This window comes from Myotis yumanensis, unplaced genomic scaffold (genome assembly GCF_028538775.1).
Source record: "Myotis yumanensis isolate MYYU_CA2020_CCGP unplaced genomic scaffold, mMyoYum1.0.hap1 SCAF_1, whole genome shotgun sequence".
In the NCBI taxonomy this organism is placed as follows: Eukaryota; Metazoa; Chordata; class Mammalia; order Chiroptera; family Vespertilionidae; genus Myotis; species Myotis yumanensis.
Window position 1 is genome coordinate 218,467,062 of NW_027223752.1, and position 23,670 is coordinate 218,490,731.

The 23,670-nt window shown below is 38.4% G+C and overlaps 1 protein-coding gene and 1 pseudogene across 4 annotated transcripts in view; both read left to right on the forward strand.

Moving 5' to 3' along the window:
• ARAP2 (ArfGAP with RhoGAP domain, ankyrin repeat and PH domain 2) overlaps window positions 1-23,670 on the forward strand; it is a 158,062-nt gene that overhangs the window by 43,904 nt on the left and 90,488 nt on the right. For all 4 annotated transcript variants that reach the window (XM_070398186.1, XM_070398201.1, XM_070398210.1 and 1 more), the window contains exons 8-9: window positions 7,460-7,580; window positions 13,622-13,800. In XM_070398186.1, coding sequence (XP_070254287.1) covers window positions 7,460-7,580; window positions 13,622-13,800 — 300 coding nt within the window. The remainder of the gene's footprint in view (window positions 1-7,459; window positions 7,581-13,621; window positions 13,801-23,670) is intronic.
• LOC138999545 (U2 spliceosomal RNA) lies at window positions 11,982-12,124 on the forward strand (annotated as a pseudogene).

Sequence of the window (23,670 nt, forward strand, 5' to 3'; positions counted from 1 at the left end):
AACTTTTGTGTTTTTTTTTTTTTTTGAGAACATGATTTGGATTATCACATGAAAAGAATTATAATAGGGTAAAACACTCTTCGTAATTTAACTTTTTCTTGAAACATCAAATTGGAATAAAAAACACACACTTTAGATATCTAACAGTTATTTATGGAGTATCTTGTATAGCCTATAGAAATTGCTGCAAGCGATATACAGATGAACAAGGAAATGCCTTTAACCTAGAGAGCACTAAGCAGTGTTTGCAAAATTACATCACGGTAGGGGATGGCAAAGCAAGGAGAGTTACTCCGAAAGGGCTTGTGGAAGAAACAAAGAAGGTTTCCTGCACGGGATTTCATTTGCTATTTGTCTTGAAAAAAAGAATGTACTTGGAGAAACTAGAGAAATGATCGTGTAAAAAGAAACTAGTGGGAACAGGACTGATAGCAGAGAGAACAGTGAGATGCTCAGATGGGAAATCCATTCTACTATGGATGTAGTTTTCTCCAAATGGGGGATAGTGTTTGTTAAGGAAACTTGTGGGAGATGGAACTGAGAAGGATGTTTGGAGTTAGAACTCACTGAAAAATCTTGATAATTATGTTACAACTAGAGGCCTGGTGCACAAATTCGTGCACAGGTGGGGTCTGGCCGGCCTGCCCTGATGGGGGCTCATCGGGCAGGGCCGATGGGAGGGAGGGGCCGTTGGCGGTTGGCTGGCTGTCCCCGTCCCCAGTCAGGGTGTTGGGGGCCGATTGGGGGCCGGGGCAGGGGTTGATCGGGGCCCAGATCAGGCTGGTTGGCTGCTGCAGTGCTTGTCATAGCCGCTGGTCGTTCTGGTTGTTCTGCCGTTCTGGTCGCTGGGCTTTTATATATGTAGATATTTGCACAAATGCATAGTTAGATAAAACAAAAATTAAAGATGCTAACAGTTGTCAGATCTAAATGGAGGATACATGGGTATTCATTGTACTAATCCTTCAACTTCTTTGTGTTTAAAAAATAATTTCCTTAATCAAAGGTTGGAACCTAATAAATATACCATATTTCAGTTAAATTAAATCAGACAATTTTATAGCCTTAACTGTATACATTATTTTAACATACTCATTTAACACTTATCCACATTCTCTTATTTAAAATCTAACATTATTTTTCCATTATTTAGAGATTTCCACTGTCTAATATTGGTGATATTTGTGGCTTGAATAGAGATTTATATTCCCTTTCATATATTGGTTCTTCAGTGCTGCAGGGCAGAAGAGAATATGGTTTTAGACATAAGATAACACAGGGCATAGTATAACACTAAGAATGACAGAGGGCAACCCGCTTGGGTCTTCTCCCTGCAGCAGGGAGCTTTTCTGTAATAAAACTTTGTTTTTGCTTAAAAAAATAATAATGATAGTTTAGAGAAGTGCTAATTGCTGGATTTCACTTTACAGTGGTCCAGATAAAGTATCAAATAGGTTTCAGTACACCTCTTGGAAATTTGCAAGATAGTGAGATGAATATTTTTTAATAGCTGGTTTTCTGCTTTAACTACGGTTTTTAGTTTATTTTTGTATTTGATTTTTTATTATTTTTTAAATATGTTTTATTTATTTTTAGAGAGAGAGGAAGGGAGAGGGATAGAGAGATAGAAACATAGATGAGAGAGGAACATCATTAATTGGCTGCCTCCTGCACACCCCCTACTGGGAATGGAGCCTGCAAGCTGGGCATGTGCCCTGATCAGAAATTGAACCCGTGACCTCTTGGTTCCTGGGTCGATGCTCAACCACTGAGCCACACCTGCAGGGCAATTTGTGCATTTGAATGTTGAGACAGTTTCTTTGCCTGGGGAGGTACAATGTGGTCTCTGTATCTGATGGAATATGACCCCTAGTTTTCTTCAGTACCTGTGCCCTTCTCTGGTCTCATTGGAATGAGGAGGAAAACTATTCAGGAATGAGACAGGCTTCCATGCAATGAAGCTCTGTTGGTGGTGGTATCATTATGGCCATTTCGGGGAGAGACTTTCTAGTATTTGTGACCAACTGGACTCACTCTGTCCTTTTGAAAGCTCATTTCCAGTGCAGTGAGGGGATGAGTACCTATCACATTTTTGAATATTGATGCAATAAAATTGATGCAACTTCGGTTTAAAATTGAGGTCAAAAGTTCACCTTAAGCCCTAGCTGGTTTGGCTCAGTGGATAAAGCATTGGCCTATGGACTGAAAGGGTCCCAGGTTCGATTCCAGTCAAGGGCACATGCATGGGTTGCAGGCTCAATCCCCGGTGGGGGGCGTGCCGGAGGCAGCCATCGATGATTCTCTCTCATCATTGATGTTTCTCTCTCTTTCTCTCCCTCTCTATCCCTTCTACTCTTAAATCACTAAAAATATATTTTTAAAAAGTTCACTTTAAAATGAATTATTATAAATCCTTTAGCTTAACATCAAATTTTTAAAAATTCAAATTGTTGTTTTCTGTGATATTTTCCCCCTTTACTATTCAGATGATTTGATTTATCTTGGCGAAAAACAAAACACTGGGATGGGTGTTTCTAAAAGGAGACAGTTTCTTTCCCTCTTTTTTTTTTATTGTTTTTAATATATGTATTAAAAACATATATATTTGATTTTTTTCTTTATTGATTAAGGTATTACATATGTGTCTTTTTCCACCCATTGCCTCCCCTACCCCCCCCCCCCCCCCCCACTCATGCCTGAACAAAAACAGATCCAGAGACAGAGAAACATCAATCAGACTGTCAAACCTCAGAGGGAAGGTAGGGGAGGGTGGGGGTAAGAGAGAGAGAGATCAACCAAAGGACTTGTATGCATGCATATAAGCTTAACCAATGGGCACAGACACTATGGAGGAGAGGGTAAAATATATTTTTATTGATTTCAGAGAGGAAGGGAGAGGGAGAGAGAGATAAAACGTCAATGATGAGAGAATTATTGATCGACTGCCTCCTGCATGCCCACTACTGGGGATCGAGCCCACAACCTGGGCATGTGCCCTGACCAGGAATTGAACCATGACCTTGTTTATAGGTCAATGCTCAGCCACTGAGCAACACCAGCCAGGCAGGGGACACAGTTTTTGTTGTGACCTTTCAGGCAGAAGAGATGAACTGGGAAGAGGGTATTTCAGGACCAGGGAGCAGAAGGCATAGATGCAGTCTTAGCTACTGTGTCAGTAGGTGTGCAGTTTTAGTGGTCATGTGCACTGAGTAGGTCCATCTTTCAATGTTTACATGTGCACTTGGGGAGCATGTATTGGGCTTTTAGGAGGCAGTGCACAGAGTTGCCTGTTTCCCTGGTTTCCTTCCACTTTTCTCAGCACTGCTCAATCATGTCTCCGCAAGGACTTTTCATTGTGTTACTGAAAATGGCAGCATCCCCATGGCCTTGATATCTTATCACCTGCCAAGAAATGGAGCTCACCCCCATTCTCACTCAGCTGTGGGCAGAATTGCCCTGTGGTTGTTTCATTGTCTGAAAGTGGTAGATAAATGACAAACTTGACATAGATATCTGTGTGTTACAGGCTCAAGGGATGCTTTAAAATTTCTTCTTCTAAAGAAAATTTCACACTCTGAAAAACATAGTCATTTTGAGCCTGTTGTCACTGAGTTGTTATTTCTAAATTGTCTTTGGTCTTTAGCGTGTGTTGTTTGAAGAGAAACATAAATGCAACTCCACAGTGTTAAAAATTATGAGATTTATCTTGTAATCATCCCATGACAGATTATAAATGAGCCATTAGAGGAACTACAACTTCCTGAGGTTAAAGTGACACTGTATTTAGCATGTTAAGTACATTTTGATCATTTCTGGATAATTGTTTTTCTATTACTCTTCTATAAATACTTGTTAGATATGATTTCATTATTACAGGCATGTAGGTCAGTTGTTACTTTTTTAACGACTTGTTTTTTTAATCTCTTTAAAGAGATCTAGAGGAAGGAAAAAAAATCTCCTTTTTAAAATTCCTGTTTCTTTTTCTATAATGCTACTTGATTTTTTTCTACTGAAAAATGAGTTAATGGTAATATTTTATTCAGTATCTCACTGGAAATATACCTTTATGAGCTCCTCTACCTAATTCTTAGGCAAACTGAAATTCGAGAATGGATCATCTAAAGGGTGAAGTTTAAATGTTTTGGACCTTCTAGATTTTTGACTGTTTAGTCTCAGCCACTTACAGCCAAGAGGGGCCCTCACACTGTCCCCAGGGGTGCTGTGCCCTTTCCCAGGTCTTAGGTTGCCTCACAGTAGGGAGACATCCCCCCGACCCCGTCATTCCTGGAGCACTTAGTGATGTAGTATTGCCTAGTATTGCCATTGTAACCCACAGTTACTGGATTTCCTTTGTTAAAGCCAGTCATTTCATTTATTTCTTGGCAGTGACCTTTTCAGTAGTGTCTGGACATACGGGGGGAACCTGGAGCATGTTTTTCCTATGTTTTCATCTCCATGTTTTTGCTCTTTCCTCTCAATTTTCCTGTCCATTGTCATCCATGAAAACCCTGTATAAACTTCTAGACCCACCTTTTTACCCTCCTTTGTGAATCTGTTCTTTTTCCAACTGCGATAAATGAACAAGATGCAAGAAAGGTTAGAGGGAAGACAAGCTGGAAGTGAGGAGGCAGATCAGGAGGGTGTGCAGTAACTCAAGCGCTCATTTACCAGGTGTGGGCTGTATAGGCCAGTGGAGGGGTTCAGAGAAGGACTTTAGAAATATATTAAACATGAGCTGTCAGAGTTTGGTATAACTGTGATTGATTGGATGTAGAATTTATTCATTCAGAAAATATTTATACAAAACTGATATGTGAAAGGTGGTGAGGAAAAGAGATGTGTGACCCACAGTCTGTTTGGGGAGACTGTATTAACCAAATGATCACACCGTAAATATAAAAATCATCATTTAAATTATATTTAGTAGTTGTTATACAGGAAAGGTACAGGTTGCTGTTAGCTTAAATTAGGGTTACCTGCCTGGGTGAGGACGAAGGACTGAGAGAGGAGGCTGGTCAGAAAGGCTTTCTGCAGGAGCATGTAATTATGCCGAAATGCAAAAAGTCATAGGGGCATCTTTAGTGAAGTTGGGTATGAAAAACATTCCTCAAGAAATAAGTCAGACAGAAAAAGTTAAGAACCGTATAATTTCACTGATGTGGCATATAAAACTGAAAGCAACAAATGAACAAATGAGACAAAAACTCACAGAGACAGCAGCATGGTGGTTATCAGAGTGAGTGGGTGGGTGGGCGGGGTAGTAAGGAGTGTAAAGGGTGTCAAATATATGGAGATGGAAGAAGGTTTGACTTTGGCTGGTGGGCACACAATGCAATATACAAATGATGTATCATAGAACTGTATACTTGAAACCTATATAATTTCATTAACCCAATAAATTTAATTTTAAAAATATTTAAAAACCATTCCTTGAAGAGTAAACAGAGTATGCAAAAGGTATGTTTAAGGGACAGCAGGAAGGTCACTGTGACTGGAAAGAGTCGAAAGAGACATGGAGAAGTAGAAAACAAGTTGACACTGTAGCTGAAGGGAGAGTCCCAAGTTATGTGGGTCGGGTCAGCACAGGTCAAAGACTGTTCTGTTGAAGACTGATTGACTAGAAGAGTAATATTTTAATGGACAGATATAGAGGCATGGTATATTTGAGGAGATAATTGAGTTTTAAAGTTTGAGGTGCTGATGGTACAGTTACATGCATTGTTGATGACTTGAAATATGGGAGTGAAGTTGACTGAAATGGATAAGGAAGGAAGGAGCAGATTTTGGAATTCTCTGCATGAAATTGGTAGTTGAAATAGCAAAAACAGAAGATAGTAAAAGGAAAATAACAAGGAGAAGATACTTCGTAATTACGTATTTCTTGATATCCCTCTTCTTTTTTTGAGAAGTTGCCCACTCATCTTTCTAAATCACAGTTCAAATATCTACTTCAGTTTTTTTAAAAATATATATTTTATTGATTTTTTTACAGAGAGGAAGGGAGAGGGATAGAGAGTTAGAAACATCGATGAGAGAGAAACATCGATCAGCTGCCTCCTGCAAACCCCCTACCAGGGATGTGCCTGCAACCAAGTTACATGCCCTTGACCAGAATCGAACTTGGGACCCTTCAGTCCACAGGCCGACGCTCTATCCACTGAGCCAAACCGGTTAGGGCTCACGTTCAGTTTTTAAAAAATGTTTTTATTGATTTTTAGAGGGAGAGGAAGGGAGAGGGATAAAGAGATAGAAACATTGATGAGAGAGGAACTTCATCGATTGGCTGCCTCCTGCATGGCCCCTACTGGAGACTGTGCCTGCAACCTGGGCATATGCGCTGACCTAGAATCACTCTCTTGGTTCATGGGTTGGTGCTCAGCCACTGAGCCACACCGGCTGGGCTCACATTCAGTTTTGGTAGGATTTTGATAGACCCATAAAGGGATGGGAGATTGGAACAGAGGCTCTGGAAGAGAAGAAACTGTCAAAGAACTAAGGAGATACCACGGTAGTACAATATATCCTCTCAACGAGCAGAGGATAAACCCCCCGGCGGACTGCCGTGTTGTTGACAGTGACTGTCCCTCACCTGAATGCCCCTTACTGTCTGCTAGTAGCGCAGTTTACCCCTCGGGGAATATGAACTTGTCTTTGGTTCTCTTCGTGGAATGGTTGAATACATTATTCGCCTAGAATTTTCTTTCCAGCACAGGGCCCATTAAACATTGTACCCTTAGTAAACAGCTGAGTTTGTGTGACGGTCATTATGCCAAATGGTTTAGGAGGGTCCAGGTAAAAGAAGACAGAGTTACCAAGAGTCTTAAGAATGACCCTCTTGAGCAAAATTATGATCTGTATATATCGATTGCAAACAGCCACATCCATATTTTTTCCTTCTTTTTGTCATTGGGGTAATAAAAAGTGAAGTGATGCAGTTATGAGATTAAGATCATCATCATCAGAGCATTGAGTAATATGGATAATTGATATAATCCAACAGTCTTGTTTCTTAGATATATTATTGTTGTTCATAATATGTAAGAGCAGTCATTTTGAAATGGTTCAGTTACAGTACCTGTTATGGCCAGCAGATGCCTGCAAACACCACAAAATCATTTTGACCAGATTGTTTTAAAGACCAAACTGCTGTTTTTTGGAGCTATATATGTATATATATATATTGCTGATCTAATATGAGTGTTTATATTTCATTCTTTGCCTTTTAATTCCAGATGTAGAGACTAAAGACATTTTACTTAAAAGGAACATTTAATATTTTCTTTCTGGGAGTATTAAGTGTATATTAGGATATCTACTATTTGTATGTCATTTAAAAAATTGAGATGAAACCGTGAAAGAGAAGCACTTGAAAATGTTGTGCCATTCTTTTTTCCCCCCCAATAAGATCAAAAGAATTTTAATGTCTTCTTTTGTGTATCTTTTTCTCTAACCAATATAGGAGAAGTATTCAAAAGGAATAATTCCCCTTTCTGCTATATCTACAGTACGAGTTCAAGGAGACAACAAATTTGAGGTTGTTACAACACAAAGAACTTTTGTTTTTAGAGTAGAAAAGGAAGGTAAGATTATTTCTTTGTTCCTATGAAAACACTTGCAGATATTCAAGAAATCTTTAAATATGTTACTTTTAAATAATTTACATTTTATGTTAATTTTTTAAATGCCATAAGCAAGCTGACAAGTATTTGTTCACTATTCTCACATGCAGCTAATACTTGGTGGGGATCTACTAAGGGTCAACAAGGACTCTTCTAAATTCTGAGTATACAGCAATGAAAAAAAGTAGACAAACATCCCTGCTCTTATGGGTAATAATGCAAAATAATTATTTAATATGCAAAAATCCGTTTTTCTAACCATTCCAAGGTTGGTTTTACAGCAGGTTTTAACTGAATGCACAGGCACAGTAATCATTCTAACATAGATTTTGCAGCATCTTTTCTTTTTCTTGAATATTTTCACCTGCATCAGCTGCTACAGGTCACTTGATGGTGAAAATTGATGTAAAGGTGGTTTGGGGATATAATCTAAACCTTTAAACCTTCTCTGACTTTTTGGGTGGGAGTGAGGGAGCTAGAACCAGGGGAGTTAAAATTTTCTGTTGTGTATTTTGATTGACTGCCAATAGCATCATTACTATAAACACCACTACTTTTAAATAATATAGGTAAGGTTCTATTCATTAATTAAATAGGATTTTAACTTATTTTAAAGCCCACTTTTAGGATAGATTACAACTCAACTAGATTTTTAAAAGTACTTTTACTTGTTGGCACTTAATTATTTGAATAATGGTGATATGGAAAACTTACTCATTTTCACAATAGTTTCATGATATATGTAGGTATTACAATTATTATTCCATTTTACACATATGAGCATTCACTTTTTATAAACTACAACAATATTAACTGTTACGGAGCAATATTTATTTATTTTTAAACTGCTAGATTCCTAGAACATATGCTTGGGCATGGCGCATAGAAAACATTCCATAAATATTATTTATTTCTAGAAAGCTTCCTATATTGCTTGGGATAATCAGTAAATGAGTAAGTCCCAGCCGCTGTTTATACTGGAGCTGCTTTTGTCAAACGGTGACTCACTCACCACTTGAGAGAGTAACTTAGTGGTTTCTAATGGTATAAAAAAAAATACCAAACAAACATAAAAAAGAATAAGAAATACCAAAGTACATCGCTTCTGGTACGTCTAAATAATATATTGTGAAACATACCAATGCATATATTGCACCCATGTTATGTAAAAGTGTTTCTTACTTGCTATTAGACAAATGTTGAGCGCTTTGGCCTAGAGCAGGGGTTAACACAACATGCCCAGGTGCCTAAGTGTGGCTCAAGGCTTGTTTTCCTGCACACAGTCTTGTTAGATCCCAACCACTGTCATTCCCTGACATCTCATCTTGTTGCTGTTTGTGCCTCAGTGGCAGTGTTGAGCTGTTGCAGCCCAGCCTGTATGGTTAGGAGAGCCTGAGATATTTACTGTCGGCCCCTTTACAGAAAGAAAGCTCGCCGACCCCTGTCCTGTCCTGGAGCACTTTTTATAGACCTGCTGCTTATGTGAGAAGCTACTTTTTGTGGTTCATTGCCTAAAATTCAGGAAGTTATCCACAGTTGTGATACTCGATATGGAAGTTGTCTCTGAAATCATAGTTTTCTCTCAGGCTATTTCTTCAAACACATGGCGTTGCTACTCTTGACTGGCTCTCATGGTGCTCTTTCCTTCTGCTTTGGTTTCCACGGCCCCGAAGGTGACTGCCTGTGTCTTTGAGGTGCTTGTCACCTTCCCCTTGGCCTGTCAGAGTGAATTCCACATATGCCACGCGGCCTGCATTTTAAGAGACATACCAAGTGAAGTTTCCAAACTGTTCAGCCACATTTACTTGCTGCAGTTAAAAGTTAAACAGACACATTTTCTTGAAGTGGAATTTGTCAACCCACACATTTAAAAGTTACGTGTTTATAGTTGACCCTTGAATCCATCTGTGATACATAGTGCATCTTTGTGATATGAACTTAGTATAAGAATTTCATTAACTTTGATATAAATTATTTGTTAAATAAGTTTTAGGTCTTTAATTTTTGAAAGCGTGAAAATACTGCTTTAGTGAAAATTCTACTCACATAGAATTACTGAAGGTAATTTTCAATGGAAGTCATTTTTACAGAGTAACAAGTCACATTTTTAAAGATAAGTGGATATAGCCGGTCACAGTGGCTCAGTGGTTGAGCATCAACCTATGAAGCAGGAGGTCATGGTTCGATTCCTGATCAGGGCATATGCCTGGGTTGCGGGCCCCAGTAGGAGGGTGTGCAGGAGGCAGCTGATCAGTGATTTCCTCTCATCATTGATGTTTCTCTCTCTCCCTCTTCATTCCTCTCTGAAATCAATAAAAATATATTTAAAAAATAAAATTAAAATAAAGATAAGTGGATGTAGAGATGTGTGTGTGTGTGTGTACATATACATAAACACTATATATGTGTCCATATCTTTAGTATGGAACTTTCAACAGGATACTAAATGTGTTTCATTAAGTGCTGTTTTCCTTCCATGTATACAAATGATTACTTTTTATTTTGTAGGAACTGAGAAATCAATCAAATGAAATATGGTTTATGAAATATTTGACTTAATGAATTTTAAGCCAAATTAAACTTTGCTTCAATCTATTCCTCATACAAGACCAACATTTGGAACAGAAAGAGGAAATGGTTTCTTATTCTAACAGAGCTGAATTCTTCACTTTGGGCAGGAAGGTTCTGAGTGACCTACATACAGCAGCTCCTCGTCTTCCCTGAAACCAGTGTCACTCCTTCCAAACTGCGGCAGAGCCCCCTGCTGAGACGGGGTTACAATTTGGCATCTTTTCCCCACACATTTTCAAAGGCTCAATTCCCCCCGGTTGCCTAGTGCCATACTGTCATTCTCTTAGTTGAAATAATAACATTTTAGAAATGCTCTTCCTCATTTAGAAAATGTAGTCTGATTGTTTTTGTCCTCAAACAGAGCCGTGGGCACTGGTCATAGAAGCTAATGATCTCTTCATTTAGTCTGTATCCCCTTGGCCCTGTGGACACATGCAGATGTGTTACTGCACACATGCAAAAAGCAGGTGATGTTTGAGTGCGCAGTTCTCAGTGTTAAAGGGGGGCTTAAGAATTCTGCGGGGTCCTTCCCCTTCCCAGGCCACGTGCAGCACTGGCTCTCAGCTGCAGGTCCCGTGTCCCTATCCATCTTCGCCCGTTCTGGACTCCTGGGAGACAGGAAGTGTCATTCTCCCAGCCATGTTTCTAGAGTCTAGAAATCTAGACTATGTCACACAGCCCTCCAGTGGCCACTGCAATACTGCAGGGCTCCCCCCCACCCCATCCCCCACCCCCCACTGTTCTTTTCTTTTTAAAGCACACTTGGGCTAAGAAACATAAATTCCCCTTAGTTGTTTTGGGCAAGCAGACTTACCTGTTTTGAAATCGCCAATGTTTCAGAAGCAAGGCATGGAACGTTCATCCCTGGAGGGAGAGCTGGGCGATTAACAGGTCTCTGTTGCATCCTTTGATAGGCTTCTCATGATACAGCCGGCCACACACTGTGAGTCATTGTCCTATCTTTCTCTCTCCTATATCACATCCAGTCCATCAGCAGATCTTATCAGTTGGAGTTTGGAAATATGTCTGTATGCAGGCCAGTTCTCAACACCTCCCCCACTTCCACTCTGGTACAAGCCACCACGTGTGTCTGGATCATTGTATTAACCGCCCTTGATCGACGACAGTCACGTTCACTACAGCTGTCGGAGCAGTCACTCAACAAGAAAGTCAGGTCATGGCAGTCCACTCCCGGTGGTCTGTGTCTTTCCATCTCACTGAGAGTAAAGCCGTTAGGATGCCCAAAAGCCCACGTGGGTGGCCCTGGTCCCTCTGTCCTTATCTCCTGTGCTCTCCTTAACTTGCCAAACCTGCTGTTGCCTTGGGGTCTTACACTTGCTGCTTTTGTTTTTTTAAAAAATTCCAGAATGCTCCTCCTGCAGCCATCCTCCTGACGTGGTCTGTTATTCCCACTTCCTTTAGGCTTTTGCTCCACCATCACCTTCCGAGGCTTTTTCTATTAGTCTATACAAACTAGCACTTCCCTGTATCCCTCATCTCACTCTTTATTTTATCCTGTCACACTCCTCACTGTGTAACAGACTTGTCTATATTTTATCGCCTTCCTTTTTGCACAGAGTGTGAACTCCAGCAGAGTAAGGCCATGATCTGTCTTGTTCCGTCTTCCATTCCTGGTGTGCAGAATAGGTCTTGGACTGTGGTGGGCACTCAGTACATATTTGTGTGAATGGTAGGTTATTGATTTCAAGAACAAGCCCTGTGTGCAATACTTCCTTCCCTAAAATTGATCATGGGCTACTTTGAGGGATTTTTTAAAAATGTTGTATTATCATCGCTTCTCGGCCTTTTGGCTAAGATCAAGTGTAAAAATGTTGTATTATCATATCAGATTATATCAAAAGTAAGGATCCTTTTAAACTTGGTTAGATCCCGTTATTAATCTGTCACACAGCCCCTTGCATAGTAATAACCTAGTGCAGTGGTCGGCAAACTGTGGCTCTCGAGCCACATGTGGCTCTTTGGCCCCTTGAGTGTGGCTTTTCCTAAGCCTTAGGAGTACCCTAATTAAGTTAATAACAATGTACCTACCTATATAGTTTAAGTTTAAAAAATTTGGCTCTCAAAAGAAATTTCAATCGTTGTACTGTTGATACTTGGCTCTGTTGACTAATGAGTTTGCCGACCAGTGACCTAGTGTAATACATTCTTTGTTGTTAATATTTATGCCTACTACTCAGTCCAGTAGTCTGGAGAATATTCAGTCTCTTCCTGTTGAGTTTTTGAATAATTTCCTTTTTTGAGTAGTATACCGTAGTTGGCATTCCCAAACACCCCAAGAACTAATTTGAGGTTTTTTTTAAAAAATATATTTTATTGATTTTCCACAGAGAGAAAGGGAGAGAGACAGAGAGTCAGAAACATCGATGAGAGAAAAACATCGATCAGCCGCCTCCTGCACATCCCCCACTGGGGATGTGCCCCCAACCCAGGTACATGCCCTTGACCGGAATCGAACCCGGGACCCCTCAGTCCGCAGGCCGACGCTCCATCCACTGAGCCAAACCGGTTTCGGCACTAATTTGAGGTTTGAGGGAATTCCTGTTAACTTTTACTTACATTCTAGCATAATTACAAGTGCCAATTTGACTTCTCTCCTCTCCTCTCCCATCCCCCTTCTGTCTTTCTCCCGTCTGAAATATTCTACTTTGAGCAGGGCCACATCTAGGGCAGAGCATGTTCTCAGAAGGAATGGTGCACAGACACTCAATAAATATTTGTTATTGGAAAGACCTGTAGCAGCGGATGCAGGTGAAATTATTCAAGAAAAGGAAAAGATGCTGCAAAATCTATTAAAAGAAAAAATCAACCTCACAAATAATCTAAAAGAGTGCTTCTTAAAGATGAACATGGATACAGGTCATCTGGGGACCATATTAGAAGGAAGATTATTATTTTTTTTATAAATATATTTTTATTGATTTCAGAGAGGAAGGGAGAGGGGGCGAGAGATAGAAACATCAATGATGAGGGAGAATCATTGATCGGCTGCCTCCTGAAAGCTCCCACACTGGGGATCAAGCCCACAACCTGGGCCTGTGCCCTGACTAGGAATTGAACCGTTACCTTCTGTTTCATAGGTCGATGCTCAACCCCTGAGCCACGCTGGCCGGGCTAAAAGGAAGATTCTTATTCATCATGTCTGGGGGTGGGTCTGAGATTGTGCATTTCTGACAAGCTCCAAGGCGGAGCCGGTGTCACTGGGTGTAGGACAACTGAGGAGTGTTTGTTATTTGCTTTTCCTTACAGAATTGAGTATTGGCCCTGCCTGCAACAGCATGCACAGTGTATTTGTGGGAAAGAATCTTTGCATTATCTGTTGTAGAGAGAGTAGATTCCCGGTCCCTGTTCCTATGTGTGTATAATGTATGTAAGTATGGATACATGTATTGTGTTCCCATCTTTATTTTCAGAGGAGAGAAATGACTGGGTCAGCATACTACTGAATGCACTGAAATCGCAGTCCCCCTCCTCGCAGTCTCCAGCAGCTGCTGCGCCTGAGAAATGTGGATATCTTGAACTGAGAGGGTATAAAGCCAAAATTTTTACTGTGTTAAGTGGAAACAGCGTGTGGCTCTGCAAAAACGAACAGGTAAGCTATGTTACAGCGACTGCAAATTGCAGTCCCTGATTACATTAGCAGCTGTGCTCTGTTGGGCTTATTAGTGTTTTTACTTACAGTCTTGCTTATGCCCTGAGTATTCCACTAAATATAACAAAAGAGAGTTGTTTTGTTGAATTTTCTCAGTTCATTTAGCAGCAAAAAAATGTCATCTATATTAGATTTGAGACTAGACATCACCTTTCTAAAGGACTGAGGTATACAATCATTGAAAATAATTTTTAAAAAGTATTCCTCAGCTGAAGTAACATTATAAAACTACATGAGAAAGTAATTAAGAACAAATTACACATTACAGCTGTTGATGAAATAGGCACCTGTTGTGTTTCTTTTGTTTTTGTGACAAAATTATAGAGTAAGCACGTATTTTCTTGACTTTACAGCATTTTGGCTTTTGTTTTGAGCAGATAATTTGCTCGCAGAGTAAATAATTTACTAGAGACAAGTGATTGATATACACGCATTCACACATATGAACATAAATACACACATATCATATATATATGTATATATATATATGTATATATATATATATATATATATATATATATAATGGGCTTAACTTGTTATTGAATTTGGTTACTATGGAAGGACTCAATAGAAAATTTCAATGTTATGAGAGACTGATGTTAAAGTTTTAATAAATTTCATTAACTTCATTTGATTCTATACACTTCCCTTTCTCTAACATATCTTGTTTTTAATATGTATAAGAAAATTCCTTATCCCTTTTTGGGAATTAATTCTTACTTAATCTTTCAGCTTAGAATATATTAAATGCTTAGTAATTATTTGTGGAATTAAACGGTATGTTTTGGATAGCTGATCTAAAATGAACTCATTGTATGATACAGTATAATGGGTTATGATATTGTGAACTATAAATGCTAACTGTTTTCATAACAAAAAGAGTGAAATCAACTTAAAACAAATAGTTTCAAAAAACATCAACTCTAGATCTATATCCAAGGCATTCTCTGGAACTTCAGTGCGAACTTACTCATTACATTTTTTGGGATAAGATTCCTTAGCCAATTAACTGTGGACAGCATCGGTTGAACACTGTTGGCATATTAATAACTTGGATAGTTAGCCTATTTCTCAAGAATAGTGATGTGCAGCTTAATAATATGTATGAACTCAATATGAACATTTGCCGTTTGTGAAGTAAGATGATTAAAACTTTTCTTATTGGAATGGTGGTTAAAAATGCATAATTTGCATATATCAGTATGGAAGTTTCTTTGTTAAATGAGTACCACAAAATAATTGAGGTATTCATCTGTTAGTTGCACAGACCTGATGGGCTTCAAATTATTAGTTTAATTGCTTACATTCGTTAGAATGTCTGAGTTTGTTATTCTCTAGAAGTAAAGTACAATGCTTTTAAGGTTTTACTGATATTTTCTGATTAGCAAGAAATATCTGAAATTTTTGCTTTAACATTAGCATTTGAGTATAAAAAAGGATAATAATGACTACCATTTGTTGAGTACCAGCTACTGTGCTAATTAATTTATAAACTTTCCCTTTAATCTTACCCACAAATATGGGAGGAAGATATCATTATTCATGTTTTATAGCTGAGGAAAATGAGGATTAAGTAACTTGGTAAGGATTTCAACTCATTATGCAGAGTTTAATTTAATACCAGAACTTTGTAACTCTAAGTCTAGCTTCTTAGCGGCTATAGCAAACGATCTTTTTAAACTGTATGTTGAAAAGAAAATTTGTGGCCTGTGACCTTTTAGAAATAGACGGAGATTCTTTCCTTGAATAATTTAGTTGCCTGGAAGGTTCACAGTGTGCATTCAGTAAGCGTTATACCATGCCAGGCACTCAGAAAATGATGCTCTGACGGGAGGACACAAGTCTTCCAGGAGGAAAAGTCAGAGAAGACCAGTGTCCATGATAGATGGTGAGCTCAGTGCTCTGTCAGGCTTGTGTAGGAGTTACAGGGAGGTGCAGAAATGGGCGTCTAATGAACTCCGAGAATTAGAACACTTCCATGTACACAAATAATGAGTATATTCTCCGTAAAATTAAAGCATTAATACTGGACCCCTCCTCATCTTTTGAGAAATAAACCTCTTTTTTAAAAAATATGTTTTTATTGATTTTTAGAGAGAGAAGGGGGGGGAGAGAGAGAGAGAGAGAGAGAGAGACATCAATGAGAGAGAAACATTGATTGGCTGCCTCCTGCAGGGATTGAGCCCACAACCTGGGCATGTGCCCTGACCCGGAATCGAACTGGTGACTTCTTGGTGCATGGGGCGATGCTCAACCAACTGAGCTAAACTGGCAGGACAATAAACCTATTTTTGATGGATGTATATTTCAAGTCCTTTTTAATGCATTAACATATGTGTATGTTACACACACACATAGACACACACCCTTGCAAAGTGCATATTGCTGTTCGTATGTGTGCTCTTTTAAAAAAATTATATCAGATTCATCATGTTGCATGGAGCCAGGTCTTAAGGGACTTAGTCTAAAGAACTAGTTGGCTAAAGACTGGCTGGATAAATTGAGGATGGCCCTCTGTGTTTAGGCCCTGACATACTCTTCCAATTATATTTATTTTTACATCGTAGGGCATGCCATTCCCCCAGAGGAGAGTTGCCCATTGGTTTGTTCACATGTTTAGCAAATTGTGTGAAGAATTTGGGTGACATGCTAAGTAAGGAGTCTTTCTTCTGAAAGGGCAGGGCTTTAAGCTAGTGTTTTAGGAAAAGTACTAAAAGATAATAAAATAGTTTGATGTAACTTCTAAAAGTTTTATACATGCACTATGCAAAGGTATCTTGTGGTTTTTTTAAAAAGATGATGGAAAAAACTCATCATAAAAATGTAAGGGGTGTTGATTCTGTATTTTAATTTGTATCGGCTCTCATTTAGATCCATGTATCCAAGCTTAATTGTTTTCATTTTTAAAAAATTTAAGACAGTGGATTTATTGCCCACATATCTTATAGTTTGACTAGAATAAAAAAATAAAGAACATTGACTTACACCACCCTAACATGAACAGTTTTCACTTTCCTTTTCTCTATTTGTACATAGTCTTACTAATGTACTTTGGAGGTGACTAGAGAGAGTAAACGGAGGATAGAGGTGGGAGGGTAGCTGTTGCAGCATCTGTGGATGGGCTATTACAAAAGAAGCTTGGGAGCGCATTTAGAACAAAGAAAACTGGACTGGGTGGTGCCAGTTCTGTGTTTTCATTCTTGATCTGCTGTTAATTGGCTCAGGTAATTAAGTTAATCTCCTTAGATTTAAATGGCATCATGTGAAGAAGAGAGATAGATTACTGTCTTCAAGGCCATTATTAAAATTCAGCTATCTGGACTCATTAGAGCCATTGACTTAGGGTTTCTGGAGATGGTGTTTTGGAAGCTGTGTTTGTAGAAAGTATCCTGGGTGAGTCAGTGACAGGTGATCCAAGACCACACCCAGGAAAACACTGCTCTAAGCTCTCTCTTCTGCAGAACTAGAAGCATCCAGGTTAAGTGAACAAGATATTGCTGGAGTGGGAAAATGTGTAAAAACAGCCTTCCAGAACTTTGAGTGGTTCTTTAGTTCATCATTCATTAAACTTGGGGTTGCTAAACCTCTTTTTGTGATTGTTGCATTTGTAAGCATATCATTTTCTTGATTGAACATTTTGAAATGTGCAACATTTAAGTGGAAAATTACCAAAATCATTCTTAGTGGTAATAATATTTTTTTAAAAGTTTGAAGAACTGTTGCTAATAAATTATATATGGTTCTAAACCAGGGGTGGGCAAACTTTTTGACTCGAGGGCCACAATGGGTTCTTAAACTGGACCGGAGGGCCGGAACAAAAGCATGGATGGAGTGTTTGTGTGAACTAATATAAATTCAAAGTAAACATCATTACATAAAAGGGTACGGTCTTTTTTTTTTAGTTTTATTCATTTCAAAGGGGCCGGATCCAGCCCGCAGCCCGTAGTTTGCCCACGGCTGTTCTAAACTATAGCTACTTGGGTTTTTTGTTTTGTTTTGTTTTTTTAAATGCCAATAATGTTATATAAATTTTCATTTTTTCAGGTTAAAATCCTATTATTAGTTTCTTCACATAGACTTTTATTAACAGGAGAATGCTCTATTGGAGAAATTAAAACTCCATTTGCAAAGTCAGCATAAAAGAAGGTGTTTGAAAAACAATTTGAAACTGTTATATCCCATATGTTCCTGTAACTCTGTGTATGTCTGGAAATTTACTCTAATTTTGTTGATTATTGCTAATCTTTTCTAAAGTTGTTTCTCTACTTCCAATAGGTGTCCCTAAGATTCCATGTGAAGCATCCCTACAAATATATTTTTAGTAATTCTTTTACTTTTTCTGGATCTGTCCCTTCTACTGAATCAAGAAGTTAGATTTTCTAAGTGTAAATAGAAATTTCTCTCCCCCAGCCCCCCATTGACTTCAGACCTAGAGGAAGGAATAGGGAGAGAGAGAAACATCTATGTGAGGGCGAAACATTGCACAGTTGCCTCCTGTATGCACCTCAACTGGGGATCAAACCTGCAACCTGGGTATGTGCCCTGACTGGGAATCAAGAGACCCTTCAGTGCACTGGATGTTGCTCCAAACGACCCAAGCCACAGGGAAAAATTTCTCCTCTTTTAACACTCCGGTGTGGGGTGAATTTCCCGCCAAAATATAAGATGGCGCGGGCAATTATTTAGGTTTCCCGCGCAAAATCAGGGATTTTTATGATACCTATTACCCCAATGGGTATGAAACGGTTCGCATACGCAGGTAGGTATCTTTGTGAACGGCAAACAAACAAATATTTGGTAATACGCAGTTACAATCGGCCCGAGTTTACACGTTTCCCGCACTCCACCGCAAATCTATATGAACCGAGTTAAGACGGCTCCCGCGGAGTACGCGCAATTCACGCGAGCCGACTTAACTTGTTTCCCCCACTCCAAGTGTTAAGAGAAGTGGCATTATAATAGCAAGGGGGATGCCAGTCTTCACATTCTCTTCGATGTTTCACTGACAAGTCTAAACTCTGTGGAATTAGCATGGATTTTTCTTTTTCTCAGATGGACAGTTCCAACATTTACTTCTTTCATCTTTTTCTTTCCCTTTCAATAATTAGCAGATTGTAGGAACTGAAACTTGAAGTAGATCTTGGCTAAGTAGGAGAAATGCCTTAGGGAATGTTAGTTGTTTGTTTTTTCCAGATATACTGTAAAAAGTAGAAAAGAACCACAAGGAGATATCAAAACATTTGTTAGAGAGTAAGATAGCAAAGTAGAAACTGACACTAAGATTATTTTTTAAAATTCATTTTTCATTAAAATTGATACACTATATTATATTAGTTTCAGGTGTACAGCATAGAAATTCCTCATTTATATACCTTACTATGTGATCACTATAATAAGTCTAGTAACCATCTGCCACCTTTAGTTATTACAATATTATTTTCTATATTCCCTATGCTGTACATTATATCCTTGTGATTTATTTTTTAACTGGAAGTTTTGTGCTTTTTAATCCCCCTCCCCTTTTCCACCCATTTCCTCCCCTCTGTCAAGCATCAGTTTGTTCTTTGTATCTATGAATTTGTTTCTCTTCTGTTTCTGTTTTTTTGTTTTGTTTTATTTTCTTTTAGATTCCACATATAAGTGAAATCATATTTGTCTTTTTCTGTTCAAATTATACTCTCTAGGTCAATTCATGTTGTCACAAATGGCAAGATTTCGTTCTTTTATGGCTGAGTAATATTCCACTGTACACATGCACCACTTCTTTATCCATTGATCTATTGATGAATACCTAGGTTGCTTCCATATCTTGACTTTTGTAAACAATGCTGCAGTGAGCATAGGGGTGCACATATCTTTTTGAATTATTGTCTTCATTTTCTTCAGATACATACCCAGCAGTAGAATTGCTGGGTCTCACAGTAGTTCTATTTTTAATTTATTTTGGAATCGCTATACTGTTTTCCTTAGTATAAAATGATTTACCTATTTACTCATTTGCAAAACACTATGGTGCTATCATCACAGAACTTAAATATCAACCAGTTAAATATTTAGCACCATTTCACAGCACTACCCTCCAAAGTGTTTAATTTTTGCAAATTTCGTTCTGTTTCTTGTCTTGGCTTATGTTTTATGTGCCTGTAATGTAGTATAATTATGATAGTTTTTCTCCATTGTTTCCTCAACTTTGTATAAAATGAGTTGTGTAATTGAGTTTGTGTAGGTTATACTACAGTTCACTCTACTTCCGTATTTATTCATCTATTTTACAAATTTTTATTGGGCACATTCTCAATTTGGGGGACTGCTCTAGTAGGGGTCCAGTGGGAACCCAAAATATCCCTCCTGTTTATTACATTGTGATAAGTCAATAAGATTTCTGGAGCCTTTTGTATGTAATCTTTTCCTTTTTGATTACTTTTTGGCAAGAATATTTATGACCTTTTTCTAAATAATTGTTTATATTTAAAATGCTCTTAGCCATGTGAATAGGTATCAGTTTCATTTTAACCTTAAAAGTGTTATGTCATTTTCGTATTCCCCAATTAATGGAATAAGTATTTACTGTATTCACTGCTGTGTCCTCAGGAATTTCACACAGGTAGCCAACAGTTAGCAAACATTTTGTAGAATGAACTTGTTGAATTAATGGTCATTTACAGCTGTTTTCTTGATAAGAGAGTTTATCTTTTAAAATATATTTCTTTTAAAATTTTTCTCTATGAATTGTCTTTGTATTTTCTTGACTTATTTATTGGGATTTTGTCTCTTCTTAGAATGTCTTTAAACTCTTCATATATTAGTCCTCATATTTTCTACAACTACTTTTCTGAGCTATTGCTCACTTTCCATTTTTCAGTTATTTGTTGTATAGAAATTTTATGTAATTAAATTATTTTTGTATTAATTCAAAGCCTATAGATTTTCTGTATTCTGGAAAAATAATTGTTTTTATAAATTTATTTATCTTGAAATAATATGGATGTTGAATGGAATTTCTGCCCATGAATGTAAGACAAATTGGGCTTTGGTTTCCATTTGTTATGTTGTCCTGAAAGCCAATCTGCCATCTTTTTCTAATGAGTATTTTTGAATATCATGTTAATATTAGCGGAATCATAACAGCCAGATGTCTTGCTTGGTGGGTTTGCGTATCCATTTAGTGATAATTGTGGCATTGAGGTTTTAACTACATAAATTTACTTGATTGAACATTCTCAAATCAGGGCATAAAAAGAGGCTCACTCCCCCCACCCCCTAGCATAATGTTCCCTGGTGTCTGGCGTGGGCCTGAAACTCTGATAGAATTTAAATAGACCTCATAGGGCTATGGGTTGTGTGGTGCAGAAAGAAGCAGCAGGAAGTAGGTGGTGGCCTCTGATTCTCTGGGTTCTGTATCTGGCCAAACTGTGCATCTGGTGTTTCCCAGGAAGCCTGGTGCCAATGTCATACAATGCCACATCTGTTTTCGACAAATGTCTAAGCATTGAGCTCTTAAATGCCTGGCATGGAGACCTGGCATCCAGTATTTCCCAAAATAGGCTTTGAGATTTCAGCATATTTGGGGTTAATAGACTCTTCTTTTTTTTTTTTTTCTGTTTAGAAATCAAACTTTTATTTTGCAGTTTTCACTGTATAGTTTTAAAATGTAGTTTCAACCAGATTTCGTTGTTTCAAATTTGTACAAATAACCCAGTAGCTCGGTAAATACTTAACCATTAATTCTAATCTGGATGTTTAATATGGAGTCATTGGTGTGACTACTTTCAGTCGTTCTAAGTAAAATGGAAATGTTTTTATTGAAGACACATTCTGGCTTTGGAACCCTCAAATGCAAGGATTGTCTGGATGTATTAGGCCCTCGGTTTTATATTCATCAGTTTTTATAATAATGCATATAAGGTAGATATTGTGTATTTTCATAAATGAGAATGTTGAGGTCTAGATAAACTAAATGACTCACCAGCAGCTAGTCATTCAGCCAGTGAGTGGCTCAGCCAAGGTTGTCCCCAGGTCTGACCCCCAGTGCCTCCTGGTCATCACCGCTTTTGCAGTCATCCAGGCCTGCACTGCCAACCACAGCCGTGGTTACAGCTGTCGCGGTGGGGGATTCGTGCTTTCTGAGAGTCCACGTTCTCTGACAGCAAATTAAATGTAAAGTATTGTTTATTACACAATCTGTGTTTAGCTTTATGTTTTCTAAAATAATATTCTAGGCATTTCATTTTTATGGTACTGTGGTTTTTTGTTTTTGTTTCAGTCCCGTTTATGGCATTTTAAGGGTTGGAAGTTTGGCTTATTCCTGACTTGTGCCTATTTTTCAAAACGAGAATAGTGCTGACAATCAGATTGCAGTTAGTGGGTAATTTACTTTAAATTTTCTTGAACGTCTAACATTCACATTCCATCCCATTTGAAAAATGTATATATGCTTGTTGTTTCTATGCATGTATTCTCTGGTAATTAGCTTTTTAATAGGTAATATCTCCAATTGGCTTTAAACTTAAGCAGGTAGAAAATAACACTTGCTCAGTAGAACTGGTAGCACCCACTGCGTACCAGGTGCTTATTCTGCTAAGCATTTTTAATTGTATGAATTTAATGCTCCCCACAGCGATGCAATAGCTACTACTGTTATCTCCATTTTACAAATGAGTGAACTTCATGAAGCAAGAGAGGTATCGCGTATCAAGCTGGTCTGGGTTTTGTCATTTGTCCAGTCAAGTGTCACTGCCTCTGGGAAGCCTCCTATGGACACAGCTCTCTCCTCTCTGGGCTGGATTCGGTGCTTCCCCTGCAGCAGTGGTTCTCAAACTTCCTAATGCCACGACCCTTTAATACAGTTCCTCATGTTGTGGTGACCCCCAACCATAAAATTATTTTCGTTGCTACTTCATAACTGTAATTTTGCTACTGTTATGAATCGTAATGTAAATATCTGATATGCAGGATGTATTTTCATTGTTACCAATTGAACATAATTAAAGCATAGTGATTAATCACAAAAACAATATGTAATTAACAATATGTAAACAATATGTGTTTTCCAATGGTCTTAGGTCACGTGACTCCTGTGAAAGGGTCATTCGGCCCCCAAAGGGGTCGCGACCCACAGGTTGAGAACCGCTGCCCTACAGGCTTCTATGCACTTTTCTTTCAGTGCCTTTATTGCAGTTCCCCCTCATTCTCGCCTTAGACCGAGTCTTCTCCAAGGCGGGTACCCTGTCTTAGGCTTTGGGGCTGACCCAGGACTTAGCACACTTCCGGGCACTTGCTAAGTACTTCATACACGCTGTTTTGCCAGGACAAATTTTCCCATTTTACAAAAGGGTATATCTGCTCTGCCTTCTTCATAGAACCTTCAAGAAAGCAAATGAGAATTCACATCTGTCTGTCAGACTCAGAGCACTACACACACATAGCTACGGAACCGATCATGGAGTGCTCTGCCTATGCTCAGTGAAGACTGATGCTTTCAAGCCTCTAGATACCAGCACAGGGGCTGGCACCCAGGACAAATAGGTTCTTGATAAAATCCAATGTATCACTGAGTTCTGACCAGCCTCTTTTTACCCATTCGTCCTAATGATTTCAAAAAATTTTTGTCTGATTTGATCTTGTGCTTTTTTTTTTCCTGTACAGAAAGAAGAGAGAAGTGTTTATATCCTGATATGTAAATATTGCAGACTCATACTATCTTGTTTCCACCACTGGTTCTGCTCTCTATTTTAGTGTTTCTCAGTATTGGCGACGTGAAAATCACAGGCTTGTAGTTTTGCTTTGCTTTTTTAAAATTATTATTTTTAA